This window comes from Puntigrus tetrazona, chromosome 22 (assembly GCF_018831695.1).
Source record: "Puntigrus tetrazona isolate hp1 chromosome 22, ASM1883169v1, whole genome shotgun sequence".
Classification (NCBI taxonomy): Eukaryota; Metazoa; Chordata; class Actinopteri; order Cypriniformes; family Cyprinidae; genus Puntigrus; species Puntigrus tetrazona.
Window position 1 is genome coordinate 6,756,610 of NC_056720.1, and position 18,167 is coordinate 6,774,776.

General features: G+C 35.4%; 1 protein-coding gene across 1 annotated transcript; it reads right to left on the bottom strand.

The window, feature by feature from the left end:
• Positions 1-1,675: 1,675 nt before the first annotated feature.
• Positions 1,676-18,088, bottom strand: slx9 (SLX9 ribosome biogenesis factor). The gene is made up of 6 exons (XM_043222221.1): positions 17,769-18,088; positions 17,511-17,637; positions 7,448-7,516; positions 5,784-5,949; positions 4,525-4,593; positions 1,676-2,064 (listed from the first exon to the last, which is right to left on the bottom strand). The coding sequence occupies exons 1-6, from the start codon at positions 17,949-17,951 to the stop codon at positions 1,944-1,946; spliced, it is 735 nt and encodes a 244-aa protein (XP_043078156.1). The 5' UTR covers positions 17,952-18,088; the 3' UTR covers positions 1,676-1,943.
• Between the last annotated feature and the right edge of the window lie 79 nt (positions 18,089-18,167).

Consider the following 18,167-nt stretch of genomic DNA (forward strand, 5'->3'; position numbering starts at 1 on the left):
GGTTTGTGGTGGCTCCTGACCCCGTGTGTGTGTGTGTGTGACTCACTCTTCTGAGGGGGACAGGGGTGTGAGTCTGACCCGCTCAAGGATGAAGAGGAGTCGAGGAGGAATCAGAGCAGCCGCCTCCATCTACTGACGCATATTGCTTTATATAACAGCCAAATTTTATTTTAGAAACGCTGCAAGAATTTAAGAGCAAAGTGAAATTTAAGCTTGTGCCACGCGCCATTAAGACCAAAAATCTCATTACTAGAACGATCATGTAACTGTAAAAGAAAAATTAAAAATACTGTAAATCATTGAACATAAAAATGTCACAACGAGAAAATAAAATCATATACCACGTTCATAACTAGTTTTTCTTTTGACTTGGGTGTGCATTATTGCTCATGTTTTGAGATTTTCAGTAATGCATTTATTTTACCTTATAGTCTAAATCACATGCATAAATCCATACAGCACCTTTTTATTCTACACTTTGTTATATTTAAAACCTATTAAATGCAACACGTTAATTTAAACTGCATTATAAAGCATGACTCTCTTTGAATGTGTAAGAATATGTACTATAATAATAATAAAACAATATAATAAAATACTAAAAAAAAGTATTTTTTGTATTTTATTATATTGCTTATTGTTATAGTTTTCTTTTAACCATCTGTATTAAAACAGAAAGATTAACAAGAGAAAGAAGAACAAATGAACAAAAGAGAGAAGAAAAACATGAATAGACAGAAAAAAATGAACAGAATAGAAAAAGAATGAATGAACAATAGATAGACAAATGAATGAACAAAAATGGACAAATAAAATAGATAAACAGATGGATAGACAAACGAAAAAAACAAACAGATAGATAGATCTAAACAGACAGATGATAGATAGATAGATCTAAACAGATATAGATAGATAGATTATAGATAGATAGATAGATCTAAACAGATATAGATAGATTATAGATAAATAGGGATAGATAGATCTAAACAGAGATAGATAGATAGATAGATAGATAGATAGATAGATAGATAGATAGATAGATAGATAGATAGATTCTAGGAATATTTTTAATTTCTGACACTGATGTTTGATTATTGCTGGTCAGATATTAATATGTAAACGTTGCTTTTCTTTGAACCATCTGTTATAAATCCCAGACATTTCCCCGTTTAGTATCTCTTCCTATAATAAATGGATTCAGGACAAACCGAGAAGAAAGTTGTGTGGGTGAAGAACATCTACTATCTGCTCCCACATTCCCCTCTCAGATAAACCATTACTTCTGTGCCGACTCTGTTCTCCTGTTGCGTTACATGGGATTGTGAAGGGACTGAAACAAGACCCAAGACATCCCAGATCTCCTCCAGCCTCGCTCAGGTCAATGTCTCCAGGCCCCCGGCTCTCCTTCATCTCTGAAAAAGCGTTACCGCCACCGTCGCCCTTTCTTTCTTTTTACAACGTGTTGCCATGGAAATACAGAAGCACCCGCTAAACACCCGATCCATCAGATCTAGCTTCAATTAGAGGCTTTCGCCTGTGATATTCAATGAACGAAAGCAGCAGGTAGAGTCGCTCTCAGAGTAAATAATGCATCACTTTCGGTTCGCCTGGAGTGGATCTGTTTAGCTTTTCTTCGCATGCGCTGCCGAGGAGGACAAAAAAGATATACGAGCGATCATTTTCCACGGGATTTATTTTCATTGTGGAACAGACGGCGCGGAAACATCTGTGGCACGATTAAAAACCCAAACTCGTACTCATTCACAGAGAAAACACCATGAACCGTAGTGTTTATGCGTGTCGGATTAAGCAAGGGACGCAAATGTCCGGATTCCTCTTCATTTTCATATTTTGTTACGAAGCGTGAAACCGGGGCCTACTGCATTTCGCAGTTTGTTTCGTGGGATGATAAACGCAGTTCTTGAAGTCTGTCAAGGGGGCGATTAGCTCTGCTCGTCTTCCCGCTTGAGCCGCTTTCTCAGGAGATCGCTGATGGCAGATAAAGGGTTGGTCTTGAAGGCGGGATTCTTCGCGGCCTCGCTGAAGTGAGACGTTTCCATCTCGCTGGAAACAGACAAACACAACGATTCGTTGGACATTTGACTTTGTTAAAACATCTGTGCGCAAATAAAAAAAAGTTATGGGACAGAACCTCCGTAATTAATGCAGTATTATATTTGGTTATTTTATGTGAAGTGATGCACAATGACCCATTTAACATTGAAACAATACATTGATTTATTGCAATAAAAATGTTAACGTTTATTTCGATCAAAAATATTTAGCAAATAATTTTCTGTTTTTGTGTGACGTGCCTGCATGACAATATTACAAAAGCACTGAACGTTAAAACGTTAATAATCTCACCAATTTGCAATTAGTGTTTTTATAGTATTCTGTGGAAACTGTATTTTTACAAAACTATATATTATTACAAAAATACAGCATGCAGTATAACAAATTGTTTTAATGGCTTGGAATTGAATAAGCATCTTTTTAATTTTAAACTGCATATATATATATATATATATATATATATATATATATATATATATATATATATATATATATATATATATATATATATATATATATATATATATATATACACACAACCCCTGGCAAAAAGTATGGAATCACCAGTCTTGGACGAGCACTCATTCAGACATTTCATTCTGTAGAACAAACTCAGATCACAAACATGAAACAATCCTGAAGTCATTCCAAAGTGCAACTTCTTGGCATTCAGAAACACTAAAAGAAATGAAGAAAAAACATTGTGATAGTCAACAAATGCTACTTTTATAGAGCAAGCACAGGGAAAAAAAATATGGAATCATTCAATTCTGAGGAAAAAAATATGGAATCATTCAATTCTGAGGAGAAAATAAGGATTCATTCAGTCAATTTCCTTTCCTTAATTGTGCACCTGTCTCAGATTAGATCTGCTCATTAGTCTGCAGTTAAAAGCATTGCAGTTATCACACCATGGAGGGCTGCTAGACCAAGTGGATTGGCAAGAGTCATGGCTCCAACAAGTGAGATGTCTCTTGAATCCAAAGAGAGGATTGTCAAACTTCTTGAAGAAGGTAACTCCTCACGCATGGTTGCCAAAGATGTGGGCTGTTCACAGTCAGCTGTATCTAAGATATGGACCAAGTACAAACAGCATGGGAAGGTTCTTAAAGCCAAGCGTACTGGTAGACCAAGGAAGACATCCAAGCGTCAAGACAGAAAACTGAAGGCCATATCTCTTGAAAACCAAAAATGCACAACAAAACAAATGAACAATAAATGGGAGGAAGCTGGAGTCAATGTATGTGACCGAACTGTGAGAAATCGCCTAAAGAAAAAGCTAAAAGAAAACCATCATTGACACCTAAACAGAAAAAACAAGACTGCAATGGGCTAAGGAGAAGCAATCATGGACTGTGGATGACTGGATGAAGGTTATCTTCAGTGATGAGTCACGAATCTGCATTGGACAAGGTGATGATGCTGGAACTTTTGATTGGTGCCGTTCCAGTGACATTTACAAGGAAGACTGCCTAAAGAAAACATCCAAATTTCCACAGTCCTTGATGATATGGGGCTGCATGTCAGGCAAAAGCACTGGGGATAAATGCACAAGTTTACATTGACATTTTGGACAGTTTTCTTATCCCTTCAATAGAAAAGATGTTTGGGGATGATGAAATTATTTTCCAAGATGACAATGCATCGTGCCATATAGCAAAAACTGTGAAAGCGTTCCTTGGAGAAAGACGCATCCAGTCAATGTCTTGGCCTGCAAATAGTCCAGATCTAAACTCAATTGAAAACCTGTGGTGGAAATTGAAAAAAAATGGTCCACGGCAAGGCTCCGACCTGCAAAGCTGATCTGGCAGCTGCAATCAAAGAGAGTTGGCACCAGATTGATGAAGAATACTGCTTGTCACTCATCAAGTCCATGCCTCAGAGACTGCAAGCTGTTATAAAAGCCAGAGGTGGTGCAACTAAATACTAGTGATATGATTTGACTTTTTTTTTTTTTTTTTTTGTCTGTTTTTCATGATTCCATATTTTTTTCCCTGTGCTTGCTCTATAAAAGTAGCATTTGTTGACTATCACAATGTTTTTTCTTCATTTCTTTTAGTGTTTCTGAATGCCAAGAAGTTGCACTTTGGAATGACTTCATGATTGTTTCATGTTTGTGATCTGAGTTTGTTCTACAGAATGAAATGTCTGAATGAGTGCTCGTCCAAGACTGGTGATTCCATACTTTTTGCCAGGGGTTGTGTGTGTATATATATATATATATATATATAACAAAACATGATATTACTTTTTAATTTTGTAATATAAATTTAGTTTGATATATGTATATGTGTATATATGTGTGTGTGTGTATATATGTGTGTGTATATATATATATATATATATATATATATATATATATATATATATATATATATATATATATATATATATATATGGTGCTAAATAATTGATGATCTAATGTGAAAGTATTAGCCGTTATCTTACAGTATTTTTCGTTTCTGGCCTGGTTTCATCAAGTAGTAGTTCGTGGGTTCTGGTTTCTTCTTAACCGAACTGTGGCGAGAAGCAAGAAGAAACAATTGTGTAACATGCAGAACAATTTATATTTATCATCATTAACTTAAAAAAAAAAAAAAAAAAAAAAAAAAAAAAAAAAAAACAACACGTCAGAAAAAAGCTTGAGTGTTTTATATATAGAGACTTAGAGGCATGTTTGAAGACGCTCTCTGAAGTTCTCCGGAGCGCAGGGTTTCCTCACACAAGTGTTTATTACTCATGCAAGACAAAGCAGGACTTCACAGCACATCAAATGACTAACAGATAAAACCTCACAAACAAACAGACTAATGTGGTTCGGATCAAAGCCAGTTAACAGTTTGTGAGAAACATTGCGTCTTTCAGAGTTGCGCGTGCTCAGACGAATCTACAAAACAGAGCGACTGCTGGCGACACGTGGCGTCCTTCATGTCTCAGGAAAGACATTCAGAGCTGAAATAAATGGGCTTTTTACTGTAATGCGCTTATGGGGGGTTGGTAAAAATATCAAAGGACTGAAACGTTTTGTCTGCCGTTCAAGGTTTACATTTCAACGCCAGGTTTATTGCAGTTAACTAAAAAAAACAACAACAAAAAACATTTTGGTCAGTTGAAATAAAATAAACTTAAACTGAAATAAGTAACAATAAATATATATTTATTTATAAATGAATGAATTGCATTGCCATTTGCATTTTCGTGACTGCCACATTACAGCTGAAAAAGTCTGTATTTCGCAGAAACAAAAAAAAAAACACAGTAACATGCATTGTGCCAAGAAGGTTGTCTGTTCGTTCACATGGGCACGAACTGATTAGTTTTTATTGATTACCTCCATTTTTTAAAGCATTCGGCGCGGTTGTCTGCGAGTGACATCACCTGCCACTACAAACACGCCCCCTAGTCTTGCCCCGGCCCCTCGCTTTGATTGACGGCGTCGATGCAGACGTCGGAAATTCAAACGCAAAGGAACTCAGTTTGAGTTTTGGCAGATTACATGCACGACGCAGAGAAAAAAAACAAAACAAGCAAATGCGCATTTAATATTGCTATTTAAATATGCCCGGCTCGTAGTTCATAAGACGTGAAAATACATTTGCAAAAGCCGTTTCATTTGAAATGAGGCGGTCACCGCGCGCCTGCAAAAGCATTCACGCCAGAAAATATTCTCTAATCTGCATCAACCATCCCAGAGCTTGTGTGCTTACGCTTTGTTCCTCAGCTGTGCGCTGGCGGAGGTTTTGAGAGACGGGAGGAGCTGGGAGAGTTCAGGAAGGGCGTCGGCCAGGGGTCTCATGTCGCCCACCACGGGCGTGGCCTTCCGCCGAGCCTGCGCCACCTGCTGCTCACGAGCCAGCTTGATCGCACTGATCTCTGGAGACGGTACACACACACACACACACACACACACACACAAAGCACATGGGGAAAAGAGCTTAAACGATGGGATGTAATGAAGCCATTTGCCTGTGCTTTTTCTGATTTCTGTCAAACGAAAAGGAATAAAATAGTTGCAACAACTAAATAAAAAAAAAAAAACTACATAAAAAGGCATTATTTAAAAGTAAAGAATTTAATAAAGTATTAAATATATATATTAAAGGAATATTAAAATAACGTGTTAAAATAAAAATGAAGCATATAATAAATTACCTAAAGTGGCATGAAAGTGAATTTAATAAAGCATAAAATAAAACAAAAAAAAATGTATAAAACAAACAAAAAAAAAATTACAAAAATAATAAAATGACATAAATATAAATATAAGCAAAAAGCCATAAAAAAAGCATGCAAACTAAAACAAATTCACAAAATGAATTAAAATGTCAAAGGAGTTTGAAAGCAAAATAACCATAAAATGTTTAAATTAGAAACAAACAAAAAATGTAAAAGAAAAAAAAAATCTTTAAAAAAATAAAGATAAAAGGTTATGCATTTGCAAGTTTCAAATAAAATCATAAAATATATATTTTAAAAACAAAAAGGTATCCAATAAAATAGCACAAATTCATAAAAGCTTTTATATAACTTTTTTTTTTTTTTTACACAAAAAGTGGAAAATGCACAACCCTTATCTCTTCTAATATTTTTCTAATATTTTTTATTTAAAATCGCAGCAAAGAATCTGGCTTTAAATAAATATCACAGTACATTTGCAGAAGTTAACACGCATAATTACTGATAAAAAAAATAAATAAATAAATAAATAAATAAATAAAGAAGTTGTGGATTTTAAAGGACGGGTTGATTCCGGTCCAGAAAATAACTCCTGCAGGAACGGTCTGATGTTACCCGAGCATCTAAAAGCAAAGCCGAAGCTCAGAGACAGAAAGCAGGACACCCAAGGTGCTCCAGTCCAAAAACAACAAAGTACATATAGGGCAGAAAAAAGAAGCGCTGACAGAAGCGCTACGTCTTTTTGCGAACACAAAATAAATGTCATTTTTCATCTCGCAAGCGGCCATTTTTTTGTTTTCGTCTTCCGCTATGACCTTGCACGCAAGTGCTCTGGTAGACCGTTTGTAGAGACCTTGAAGGTCTTCGCGTTTCATGAATCCATCGACGTCTCAAACCTCTCTCCTTTTTAATTTCCTGACAATGCGACATTCTGTCTGAGGCTTGGGTTTCGTCTGGAGCCGCGAGCCCCATTAGATCCTAATTATAATCACCTCGGCCGGAGCTTGTGTTACGCGGCGCATTGATCGGCCCGAGCGATTACAGGCGTTAATGATCCCGCCAAAGCCATCTCTGAAGCTCCTCTTCGCCCATGAGATCAGACACGGTCTCACGTGAGCGTTTCGGGATTCGGCTGATGATATTAGTGCTTTTCTTTGCGGGAAACGGGAAGAAGAGAAGGAGAAGAAATACTCACTGTTAAGCCATCTTTCCCTGCGCTCCTTCATTTTTTCTTTCTTCGACTGTTGTTTCTTTTCTCCTGTTCCTGAAAAAAAAAAAAAAAAAAAAAAAGACATTTCCTTATAGACTGATAATTTTTTTATCGAGTTTTTTATTATTAATATATTTTATTACTAGAATATATTTTATTATTAATATAATCTATTATTAATATACTAATTTTGTTTTAATTTTAATATTTATTTTTCAAGCTATTTGTAATTTTTATTTGTTTTTACCTTCTTAGATTAATTCTAATGTTTCCACTTATTTCAGTTAATTGAAACATTTATAAAGACATTTTAAGATTATGCTAAGTTTAAGTTTTCTATCTAAAATATATTGTAATTTAAGCTTTATTATAATTAATAAATCATTCTCTTTAAATTATTTTAAAATGGAAGTTTGTTTTCCATCTAATATTGATATTTTATTTCAGATCTAATATTTATATTTATGTTATTTAATGAATGCTATTTAAACATTTTTCATTCAAAAACAAGTTTTTCATCTTGTATTCTCTTTTTTGTTTTAAGCTTCATTTTAAATTTATTTCAATTAATGAAAATTTATATTATTTGTTGTTTATGACATTTTTTGGTTTTTACACTGCATAAAATCTTTCGGTTTCAGAAAACAAAACAAGCCCAAATTTAATTAAGTGAGTTTTTGCTTTTTACTAGAAAATCTTGAAATAAAACCAAAACATAATCTATGTAAGAAAAACGTTTTAAGTTTGCGGTGTAAGTTTAGTGTTTACGTTTTAAGTAAGTTTACACACGAAGACGCAAAACACAAGCATTCGATTTTCAGCTCGTTCTTTGAAGGGGGTTTTAGTTTTGGTTTAAACGCAGGTGTTTCGGTTCATGTGGGTTTTGTTTTGTCTGCAGAGCATGAACTTCACACACCTGTCAAAATATCGCAGCGGCAGCCGATCAGTTAAAACACAAAGGCTGCAGGTTCGGTTCAGTTCCCAAGAGACGCGAGCCAGGAACTGCACAGCTGGCCACAAAGTAATGTATGGTGGGAAAAAGTACAATAAATTGAATTTTTAACAATGTTCTGAAATGACACAGAAGCGGCACTGATTTTAATCAGATCAAATAGGCCAGCGTGCGTCGTGGCTGTAGGATTGCATACAGAAAAGAAAATAACGTAGGATGTCTGTTTAGCTGCGTGCAACTTCCCGTTCCCAGATAGTGACGTCTTATCAGAAGCAGCATATTGTGTGTATTTAACGATCGCGCTGACCTCTGTGCATCAGAGGAGTTTACGTGACTCTCTGTGTGTGTGTGTGTGTGTGTGTGTGTGTGTGTGTGTGTGTGTGTGTGTGTATCAGTGTAATGTCCATCTGACAGAGGTCATTCACAGACCACTGGGGTCAAACCACAAATAAACCTCTTTTTGGCCGTCATGTGGGACGTATAAGATAAATAAAAATAAATAAATAAAAATATAAAATTGTTATTAATTAACAAAAATTATTATAATGTATGATGATAAAATACATGAAATGCCTCACTTTTATAAAAAAATTCCACATTGGGAGCTTTTAAGACTAAATTAACTATTTAATATTGTTACAGAAGTGCAACTGTTGATATAATAATAATAATAATAATAATAACAATAATAATAATAATAATACAAATAATAACAGCAACAACAACAATAATAATTATAATTTAAAAATAAGTACAAAAATTTACCTTCACAATATTTTAATTCTTTCAGAAAACTCACTTACTGGGTGCTTAAAATAATATATTTTTGTAATAATAATTACTAATGCAATATTCAATAGCAAAAATACAAATGTCAAGATTTGTATAAAAATGCACCTACTGTGCACTTTAATTAAATAGTTTTATTACACATCATAACGTTCTGATTGTTAGTAAAAGTATTATTATCAATAATAATAACAACTATCAAAACATTTTAATGTGCATTAAAATGCCCAATTTTCCAAAAATGCACAAAAAAAGACTAAAATAATAATTTAATATTGTTTGAACAGTGCAACCATTGATATTAGTAATAATGAAAAAAAGCTTAAAATAATTACGCTAATTTAAAATATTTAAATTATTTGCTTCAAAAAAAAAAAAAATTTGTGCAGAAAATGGATATTGGGTGCCTAATAAAATTTTTCTTGCAAATAAATACATTTTATTAAGTCATACTATTTAGTAAATTATAAATTAAAATACAAAGCATTAAAAAAAAAAAAAAAAAATATATATATATATATATATATATATATATATATATATATACACTATATAATATGAATATTATACAGATCTGATGTAAGTGTAATCTATAGTAATTGAGCCGCTGTGAAAATCACCATAAAACAGCATAAAATTTCGCTTGGTACTCTGAAACGATCCGTGTTGTTAAACTACAGTGACCGTTTAGTCCAAAAATAACACAAGTGCATTAAACCCAGAGAGAAACGCGTGAAAATGTGTCGACCTCTGCGACTTCCATCTCCAGGGAAAAACTCGGCTCAACAAGCTTCTGGTTGCCGGGCAACGTTCGGAGGGAAAAAGAGTGTTTGGATGAGATTTTGATGGTGAAAAACGCCTTCACGGCTCTGCAAATATCCGGTCACTGAGAGACCTCGCCGACCTCTCCTGCTGCCTGTGGATGCTCACGAACACTTCATTTCTTCAGAACGCATATGAATCAAGCTCAGCTTTTTAGCTCAAATCAACACCTTTATCTTTAAGAGGGCGATGCTGAGCTCCAGAAAAATGCGTCACGGTCACGTTTCATTGCATAAAATTGCACGAAGCACATTTCAAAGCAAAGTGGAATTGAAAAAACATTGTATTATGGTACTTTCAGGAATTAGATTCCTAGAGCTAGTAAGACTTTTGGAAATTTGGACGTAAGAAATATTGTTTCTCAACATTGTCACGTGACGTAGCTGTGCTGTTGTGCCATCTTTGCCACTTTTAACAGTTAAAAACACACTTGTATGAGTCAAAATGCCAGACTTGGCAAGCATTCTTAAAGTAATTTAGATCTTAAGTGAAAAGAAAAGTGCAACAGTGCATTGGCTCTTAAAGTGATAGCAGTCTGATATTTCTGCTCTCTGTTAGTCATGATCAAACAACTAAACGAGAAAATCTCTGACTGCTCTTGAATAAATCACTTCTGTAACTTTAATAATACATATTTATCTTCCACGGTGAAGAATATGCAGTGCTTTTATACATTTGACTACTTTATGCAAGGTAACTTTTGAAGAGGTTGTCTGAAATACAGATAACTCGTGTTTTTTTAAAATGATGTTTTGTCATTTTGCAATTAAACTGCAGCTGGGTTATTTTGATTGGGTTAAAAAATAAGAACAAAATACAGCTAACTAACACAATAAAATACAAAAAAATAACAAAAAAAGTGAAGCTTTCTGTTTTTGCATATATACTCTTCATTTCTTATTTATTAGTTCTACTGTAGTGGGTTTTTTTCGTCCAACTGCTTGCAATTAGTTTCTAATTTACTATTTTACTTGTCTCCAGTGAGCTTAAGTTGTTTTTTAAATTTTGGCAAGTTTTAGTTTTTCGTGATGTTGACAAACATTTAGAAATTTCTATTGAGACCTTGTTTAAAGCAAAAATAACTAATATATATATATATTGTTACCGTGAAACGTTAAAATCCCTCATATCGTGATAAGATTTTGTGGTAACCAGTTTTACGTTTGATAATAAAAATTATTTTTTATATCATTCCTAATATTATAGTAATGATAAATAGACTATAATTATCATCATGTCATATAATTATAATTCTTATATTTTTGCTTATAGTGTGAAATATAAATATGAAGTTTACCCACACAATAAAATACAATAAATTAATTAAAAATTAGCATTAATATAAATGAGCTCAAAAATGACTAACACAAATCTAAAAAAAAAGAAACACTTTCCCAATAATAATAAAAAACTTTCATGCTGTAAACGTCGCCAATATTTCAGATTGTTGCACGGTGTGCGTTTTCAACATTTTGATGCCAAAGCATGCTTTCGATCATTTCCCAGCCGTGAAAGTCAATCAACATTTGTAACCCAATCGGAAAAGAGCAGCCCCATCCACAGCACATTTCTGTCTGCTGTTTTGTACGTGTCAATCACTTTCAGACTGGCCTGTGTGTGTGTCTGTGTGTGTGTGTGTGTGTGTGTCTGTGTGTGTGTGTGTGTGTGTGTGTGTGTGTGTGTGTGAGTTTGTGCGTGTGTATGCGTGAGTGCGAGCGTGTTTGTGTGTGTCTCTGTGTGTGTGTCTGTGTGTTTGTGCGTGTGTATGCGTAAGTGCGCGCGTGTGTGTGTGCATGTGTATGCGTGAGTGCGAGCGTGTCTGTGTGTGTGTGTCTGTGTGTGTGTCTGTGTGTGCGTGAGTGCGTGTGTGAGTGTATGCGTGAGTGCGTGTGTGTGTGTGTGTATTTGTGCGTGTGTATGTGTGAGTGTGTATGCGTGAGTGTGTATGCATGAGTGTGTATGCGTGCGTGTGTATGCGTGCGTGTGTATGCGTGCGTGTGTATGCGTGCGTGCGTGCGTGTGTATGCGTGCGTGTGTATGCGTGCGTGTGTATGCGTGCGTGTGTATGCGTGCGTGTGTATGCGTGCGTGTGTATGCGTGCGTGTGTATGCGTGAGTGTGTATGCGTGCGTGTGTATGCGTGAGTGTGTGCGTGTGTGTGCGTGCGTGCGCGTGTGTGTGTGTGTGTGCGTGCGCGTGCGTGCGCGTGTGTGCGTGCGTGTGCGTGCGTGAGTGTGCGTGCGTGAGTGTGCGTGCGTGAGTGTGCGTGCGTGAGTGTGCGTGCGTGAGTGTGCGTGCGTGCGTGTGCGTGTGTGTGCGTGTGAGAGAGAAACAGCATCTCAAATGACCGTCATCTTCCTGTGAAGGAAATCTGAACCAGGACAGATTCGACGCAGGAGACTCAAGAGAATAACGTGAGAGTTACTTATGAGTCCAGAACGATTGCGTGTCATGTCCACATCAAAACAAGCTTTCACTCAGTTTTAACAGCGTTACAAACACGCGGCCTCGGACAAACTCTGTGAGCTCTGTCCTCTGGAAACAGGTCTGGAGAGGAGACACGATAAGAGAGATAAACGTCATGTCCTACGAGCCACATTCCTCCTCGCTATATCACTTGTTCCGATGATCTCTGACAGAAAGGCCTACATGTGAAGTCCAGACACAAACGCCCTCATCCTCTACATCCTTCAGTGACAGGATAAATACAACATAAACATCTGCTTTCACATGATAAAGACGAGAAATGGGCCTGAAACTCCCTTATAACTCACTGCATGCATTTTAAAATGGAACATGATATATTATAATATACTTTATATCTTTATTTTGATTTGAATACCTTTCAATGCATGTATAAACACATACTGCCATACACTATTATGCGTGTTATTTTATTAAATAATATATTTATCAAATTGTACATTTACCACAATTACCTTTATAAGTGAAGTTGAGCCACTTAATGAATAAACGTATTGCATTTAAACTAAAAAACTTTTTAGCACTATCAAAGGATATTAAATGGTCGATAGTAATTATATAAATAGGTCAAAGATGAAAAAGGGTTGAACCATAAAAATGATAAGAGTAACACTGCATTTTTCTCCAAATTGTAAAATTTTTCGGTTAAAAATTAATTGCAATTTGTTTTTCGTTTTTCTGAGACCAAAGTAAATCACATTTTTTTTTACCTGATTTACCAAATTTACTCACTAAAATGTAATTCAGATCTTAGAGATTTTTACAACAAAAAAACAAATTTATGATGCATTAGAAGATGAATTACTAATTAGACTTGAATTTTACATTTTTTAAATTTGCCATTATACTAGGTTTTGCCCTTTTGTCAGTAAGATTGTTTTCGCTAATTTAAACCATGATGAAATGTTATATACGTCCTTATTAAAATATATAAAACAATATGCAAGTCAGTTTGAATTTTGACAGAATTGGGTAAAACTGAATGACAACGTGACAATATTTCAACCAAACTTTAACAGGTTTCTCTCCAGACTTATTAGAAACATTAAAAGTACACGCTCCACTTACGTTTAATGGGCTTTCTACGGACATAAAGTCACATCTGTGAATCTGTGATGTAGACATCTTGATGTCTTTGACCCAAATATATATTATATAGGTCCTTCAAGGTTCTGGGGTGCCTCAGGGCTCAGGTCTTGGACCACTTGACTTCTCGGTCTACATGGCATCACTAGGTTCTGTCATTCAGAATCATTCATATAACCGCTATGCTGAAGACACTCACTTCTACCTTTCATTACATCCCGATGATCTGCATAAATGCACGTCTAAGACATTTCTCGCTGGTCGAGCGGACCATTAGCTTCAACTCAACCTGCCCGCGACCGCTTGTGGTCCCATCAAACCCATCACATCTTCACAGTTTCACCTTCAGGTTAGGCAAAATCAACCACAACTCCTTCAAAGACGGTCTGAAAACCTTGGAGTTGAGCTGAATTTCTCACCCAAAGCAACTCCTTGTTCAAGCTCTTGTTTTGTCCAGACTTGACTCTTGCAATGCTCTCTCTGCAAGTCTTACACTTAGTTCCCTCAAACGTCTACAATGCAAAACGCCACTGCAAGAATCATTTTTAGTGAGCTTAAAAGAACGCACATCACACCTATGTACATCAGTTTGTACCGGCTACCAATAGCTGCTCAATAACAGCTGATTTCTGCCTACAAAACCACCTCTAGCTCTGAACTCTTTTATCTAAATTACTTCAGTTTTGCAAATGAACGACGCATTATTGCACAAACCCAAAGAGGCACAACATCACTTTCACAGACCTTTTCATTAACCGTTTCTTCTTCTTAGCCATCTTCAAGAAACGGCGAAAAGCACATCTCTTTTATTTGACCCTCAAACTCTAGTACTACCTACTCCAATTCTATTTTCTTTTCTTTTTTATTTTTATTCAACCCTGTAACCAAATGTAATCCAATTCAATTAAATGTCATTTAAAACCCTAAAAACTATGTAAGAATTAGTACAAAGTACAATTGGGAAATAAAAGAACAATGTATAACAGAATTGATGATTTAGCTTTCATTTGATTAAGATTTTACTTCCTGCTATGCTGTAGAATTGTCTTAGGCGTCACAAATATGATGATTTTGAAATCAAAAGACAATCATAACGTAAAACTGCAAAAATGATTAGCCATTCTTTCCACTCAACATCTGTTCGCCTGGTCCACGACCAGCTTTCCACGCTCTGAAGCACTGAAAACCATCACTTAAACCGCTCTCGGATCAGAAACAACCCTCAACGATTTGATCCTGCCATCAGCCACCACAGAAATAACAACAGTGGTGTTTTTCTGCTGTATCTGCCCCGATAGGGATCTCCGGCCCTCATATCTCCCTCCTGCACTCCTGACGCCGGAAACCCGATCTCGCCTCTGCATCCGTCTGTTTGCCGCAAACCAGGGATAGGGGGGGGAAAAAAATCCATCATTCCAACCACATCCATCCCAGAGAGGGCATCGTGTTCAGAGAGCTGGCTGAAACGGACACCGCCAATTAGGAGCGGACAGAACACCCGGGCTGCCCTTTCTGGCCCTCTGCACTTGCACTTCTCGTCTCGCGTCCCGCCAGCGCTGTGAGAGGTGGCAGGGCGTCTGGGGAGCCGAGCTGGAGGTGAAGGAGGTGAATTTCCGAGGTCACACGGAGACACCGATACCCCCAATTAAAGAGGAGAAGGATCTCGTTCTGTCAAAGCAGTGCCGTGGGCACATCCATTCTCGGAGCCAACCTCGCTCCAGCGCAGCGGCTACTCACATTTAACCAGATTTAACTAGACCCTCCGAATGCACGAATCAAGCACGGTATATTTAAACCGAATTACATTTTAATATGAAAACCGTTATTTTTAATTGTGTGCACTATATGCGTGTACGTAATATACAAAAACAACTCGTTTCTGATTGATTCTAAACGAAGCATAATCCAAAAAGAAAAAACACATAATAAATGTAGAATACTATACATCTCATTAATTTATTTTATATATATAATATATTAAATTTTATTTTATGAGTGATTTTATTTTTACATAATTTATGTAAAAGAATTGAAAATAAAAAATTATATCCTTTTAAATGAAAATTACTTTGTGTGTTTTATGCATTTAATATATAAATATTAATTGAAACATTAAATAAGTAAATACATTTCTATTATTAAATTTTTTCACACACAAAAATGTTCACACATTTAAAATACATGTAATATTAATTATGTTAATATAAAATATACATGAAAATATTTTTAAAATATATGATGCATGTAAAAACAAAATGCAATTGTTGCAATTAACGGTGATTAATTGTTTGACATTTCTATATATATATATATATATATATATATATATATATATATATATATATATATATATATATATATATATATATATATATATATATACACAAAAAAAGTTATACTAAACATTACACATTGTCAGATGCAGAGGAATTGTTGTTGTTGTTTGTTTTTGTCAATACTAAATAAAAATAATTATATTAAGTGTGTAAAAAATATGGTGACTTTCCAAAAAAAAGTCTGCAGCACCAAAAGCCCCTGAAATTAAAGTAAGTACAGTAAATGCACCTCATACACCGCTCCCAGCTTCACCAGTCTCTCCTCAAGAGAAACTCAGAAGGGTTGGCGTGAGCAGCCGTGGAGTCAGCGGTCACGTCAGCGCATTGATGCAGCAGCGCTGTGATGTTCACGCATGAGTTATTTATACAGCAGACAGCCAGGAATAGAACAGCCCTCCTTACCCAACCTCAATACTCACACACAGCTGACATTTATAGAGACCAATCAAAGCCAGAGCACTCTCGCTTTCATCTCAGCGCACTATACCTTCATTACACTGCTACAGCTTCACTCCTCGCCTGGCTCCAGGGTTCAAACCAAACTTTCCAATGAAGAGCCCGGGTCTTCTTTAACCACTAAGCTACACCACCTTCTGAGTTGCAACGGAAATCAAATCTTTGTTCACTGGTTTCAGTGTTTCTAATAATCCATACATTATATATACACACATATACATACATATATATATATAGGTCTATTTTACATTTCCACAATAGACACGAGATTTGACAAGATTTCAAAACCATGCAATAGTCTGCCATCTTGTGGCACAAAAATAAATTTAAATTGCCATTTAAATATTTATCATCTTTTTGTAATTAAACCGTTATATTTTTATATATTTTTATATATTAAATTATATATTTTTAACAGTTAAAGTAGTTAGTATTAAATGATTGCTACCTATAAATAGAGTATGTATTAATATTAAATACTTGTAACAATCAGTAGAAATGGCTACATATTGTAAAAAAAAACAATTGGAAAAATTAAAACATTATAACAGAAAGTAAAATATAAAATGATTGACCAATAAACAGAATAAGTATCATTTGACCTATAAATTTATCATTTTACACTGATTTTAAGTTTAATACTCGTGTACAAATCTGCGTGAAAGAAAAGCTAATAGAAATATTTCTTTAGATAATTTTATATTTGTTAGCAAAATACAGAAATGTAAAAATGAAGGTTTTTTATTATCTATTTATACAATTAAAAGCAAATCTGTAAAAAAAAACCCCAAGTATAATATTTAGTGCTGTCAACATTAATAGAATAAAAAAATTAGTTTACATAACATAGATTGTGTACTGTTTGTTTATGTATATGTAAATATTCACACACACATATATTTATATTATATGTTAATAGATATATACATATATTTAATATATAAACATAGCACATTTTTCCTAGATACATACATAATAAATATAAACAGTACACACATATATTACGTAAACAAAAACCTATATTTTGGATGCGCTTACTCGCTATTAAACATTTGACAGCACTAATAATATTATAATACCAAATAATTATTAAATATTTAAAAAACTGGTATAAAAAAGCCCACCTTTTTGTTCTCCTGCAGGCTGTTTGCTTATGGCCACATTTGATGGTTCATCAACTTTCAGCGTTTGAACTAAAGACTCGGGGGAGATTTTGGTTCCAGCAAAAATGCCAGAGGGAAAGCTGACCGCCTGCATGGAAAACACATGAAGCTGAATGCATCAGATCATCCGAGGAAAAAATTAATCACACCGGGATACCACACTGTGAAACGTTTAGTAGCATACGACAAAATGCATGATACTAAAAAAAATGGCCATACCTTTGCATTATTGTTTACACTGCTGTCAGGTGCGTGGAGTTTCGTCTCTTGTGACTCTGTTTTAATGAGCTGAATCGGCCGGATCAGTATCTTCTCCAGACCGGGTTTGTTTTGGAGCTCATTTTCTAGCCTCACGGCGCTGTGATGGAGCTTCTGTCGGACCCGTTTAATTTTACCCACCATCCTGGCTAGGCACGCGTGTCTTAAACGGTCTTGCTGAGATCCTTACGGTCGCACACGGCGCAAACGCTCGGTAAAAGTCCCGCACGTGTTAAAGTTGACAATTTGTTTGGTGTTACGGCTAATGTTGTCCGAGTGAAAACGAAACCGAAGGTAGATGAGTTCCGTCGAATCTGCTCTCTGTGGTCGTCGAGGCTCGACTGCACTTTAAAACCTTTA

Bases quoted from the DNA above. Each gene is read 5' to 3' on its own strand.
- slx9 (XM_043222221.1), bottom strand. From the start codon at position 17,951: ATGGTGGGTAAAATTAAACGGGTCCGACAGAAGCTCCATCACAGCGCC. The intron at 7,517-17,510 runs GTGGGCTTTTTT...TTTTTTTTTCAG, and splicing joins GCCTGCAGGAGAACAAAAAG to GAACAGGAGAAAAGAAACAA. The intron at 2,065-4,524 runs GTAAGATAACGG...GTCTGTTTCCAG, and splicing joins GGCCAGAAACGAAAAATACT to CGAGATGGAAACGTCTCACT.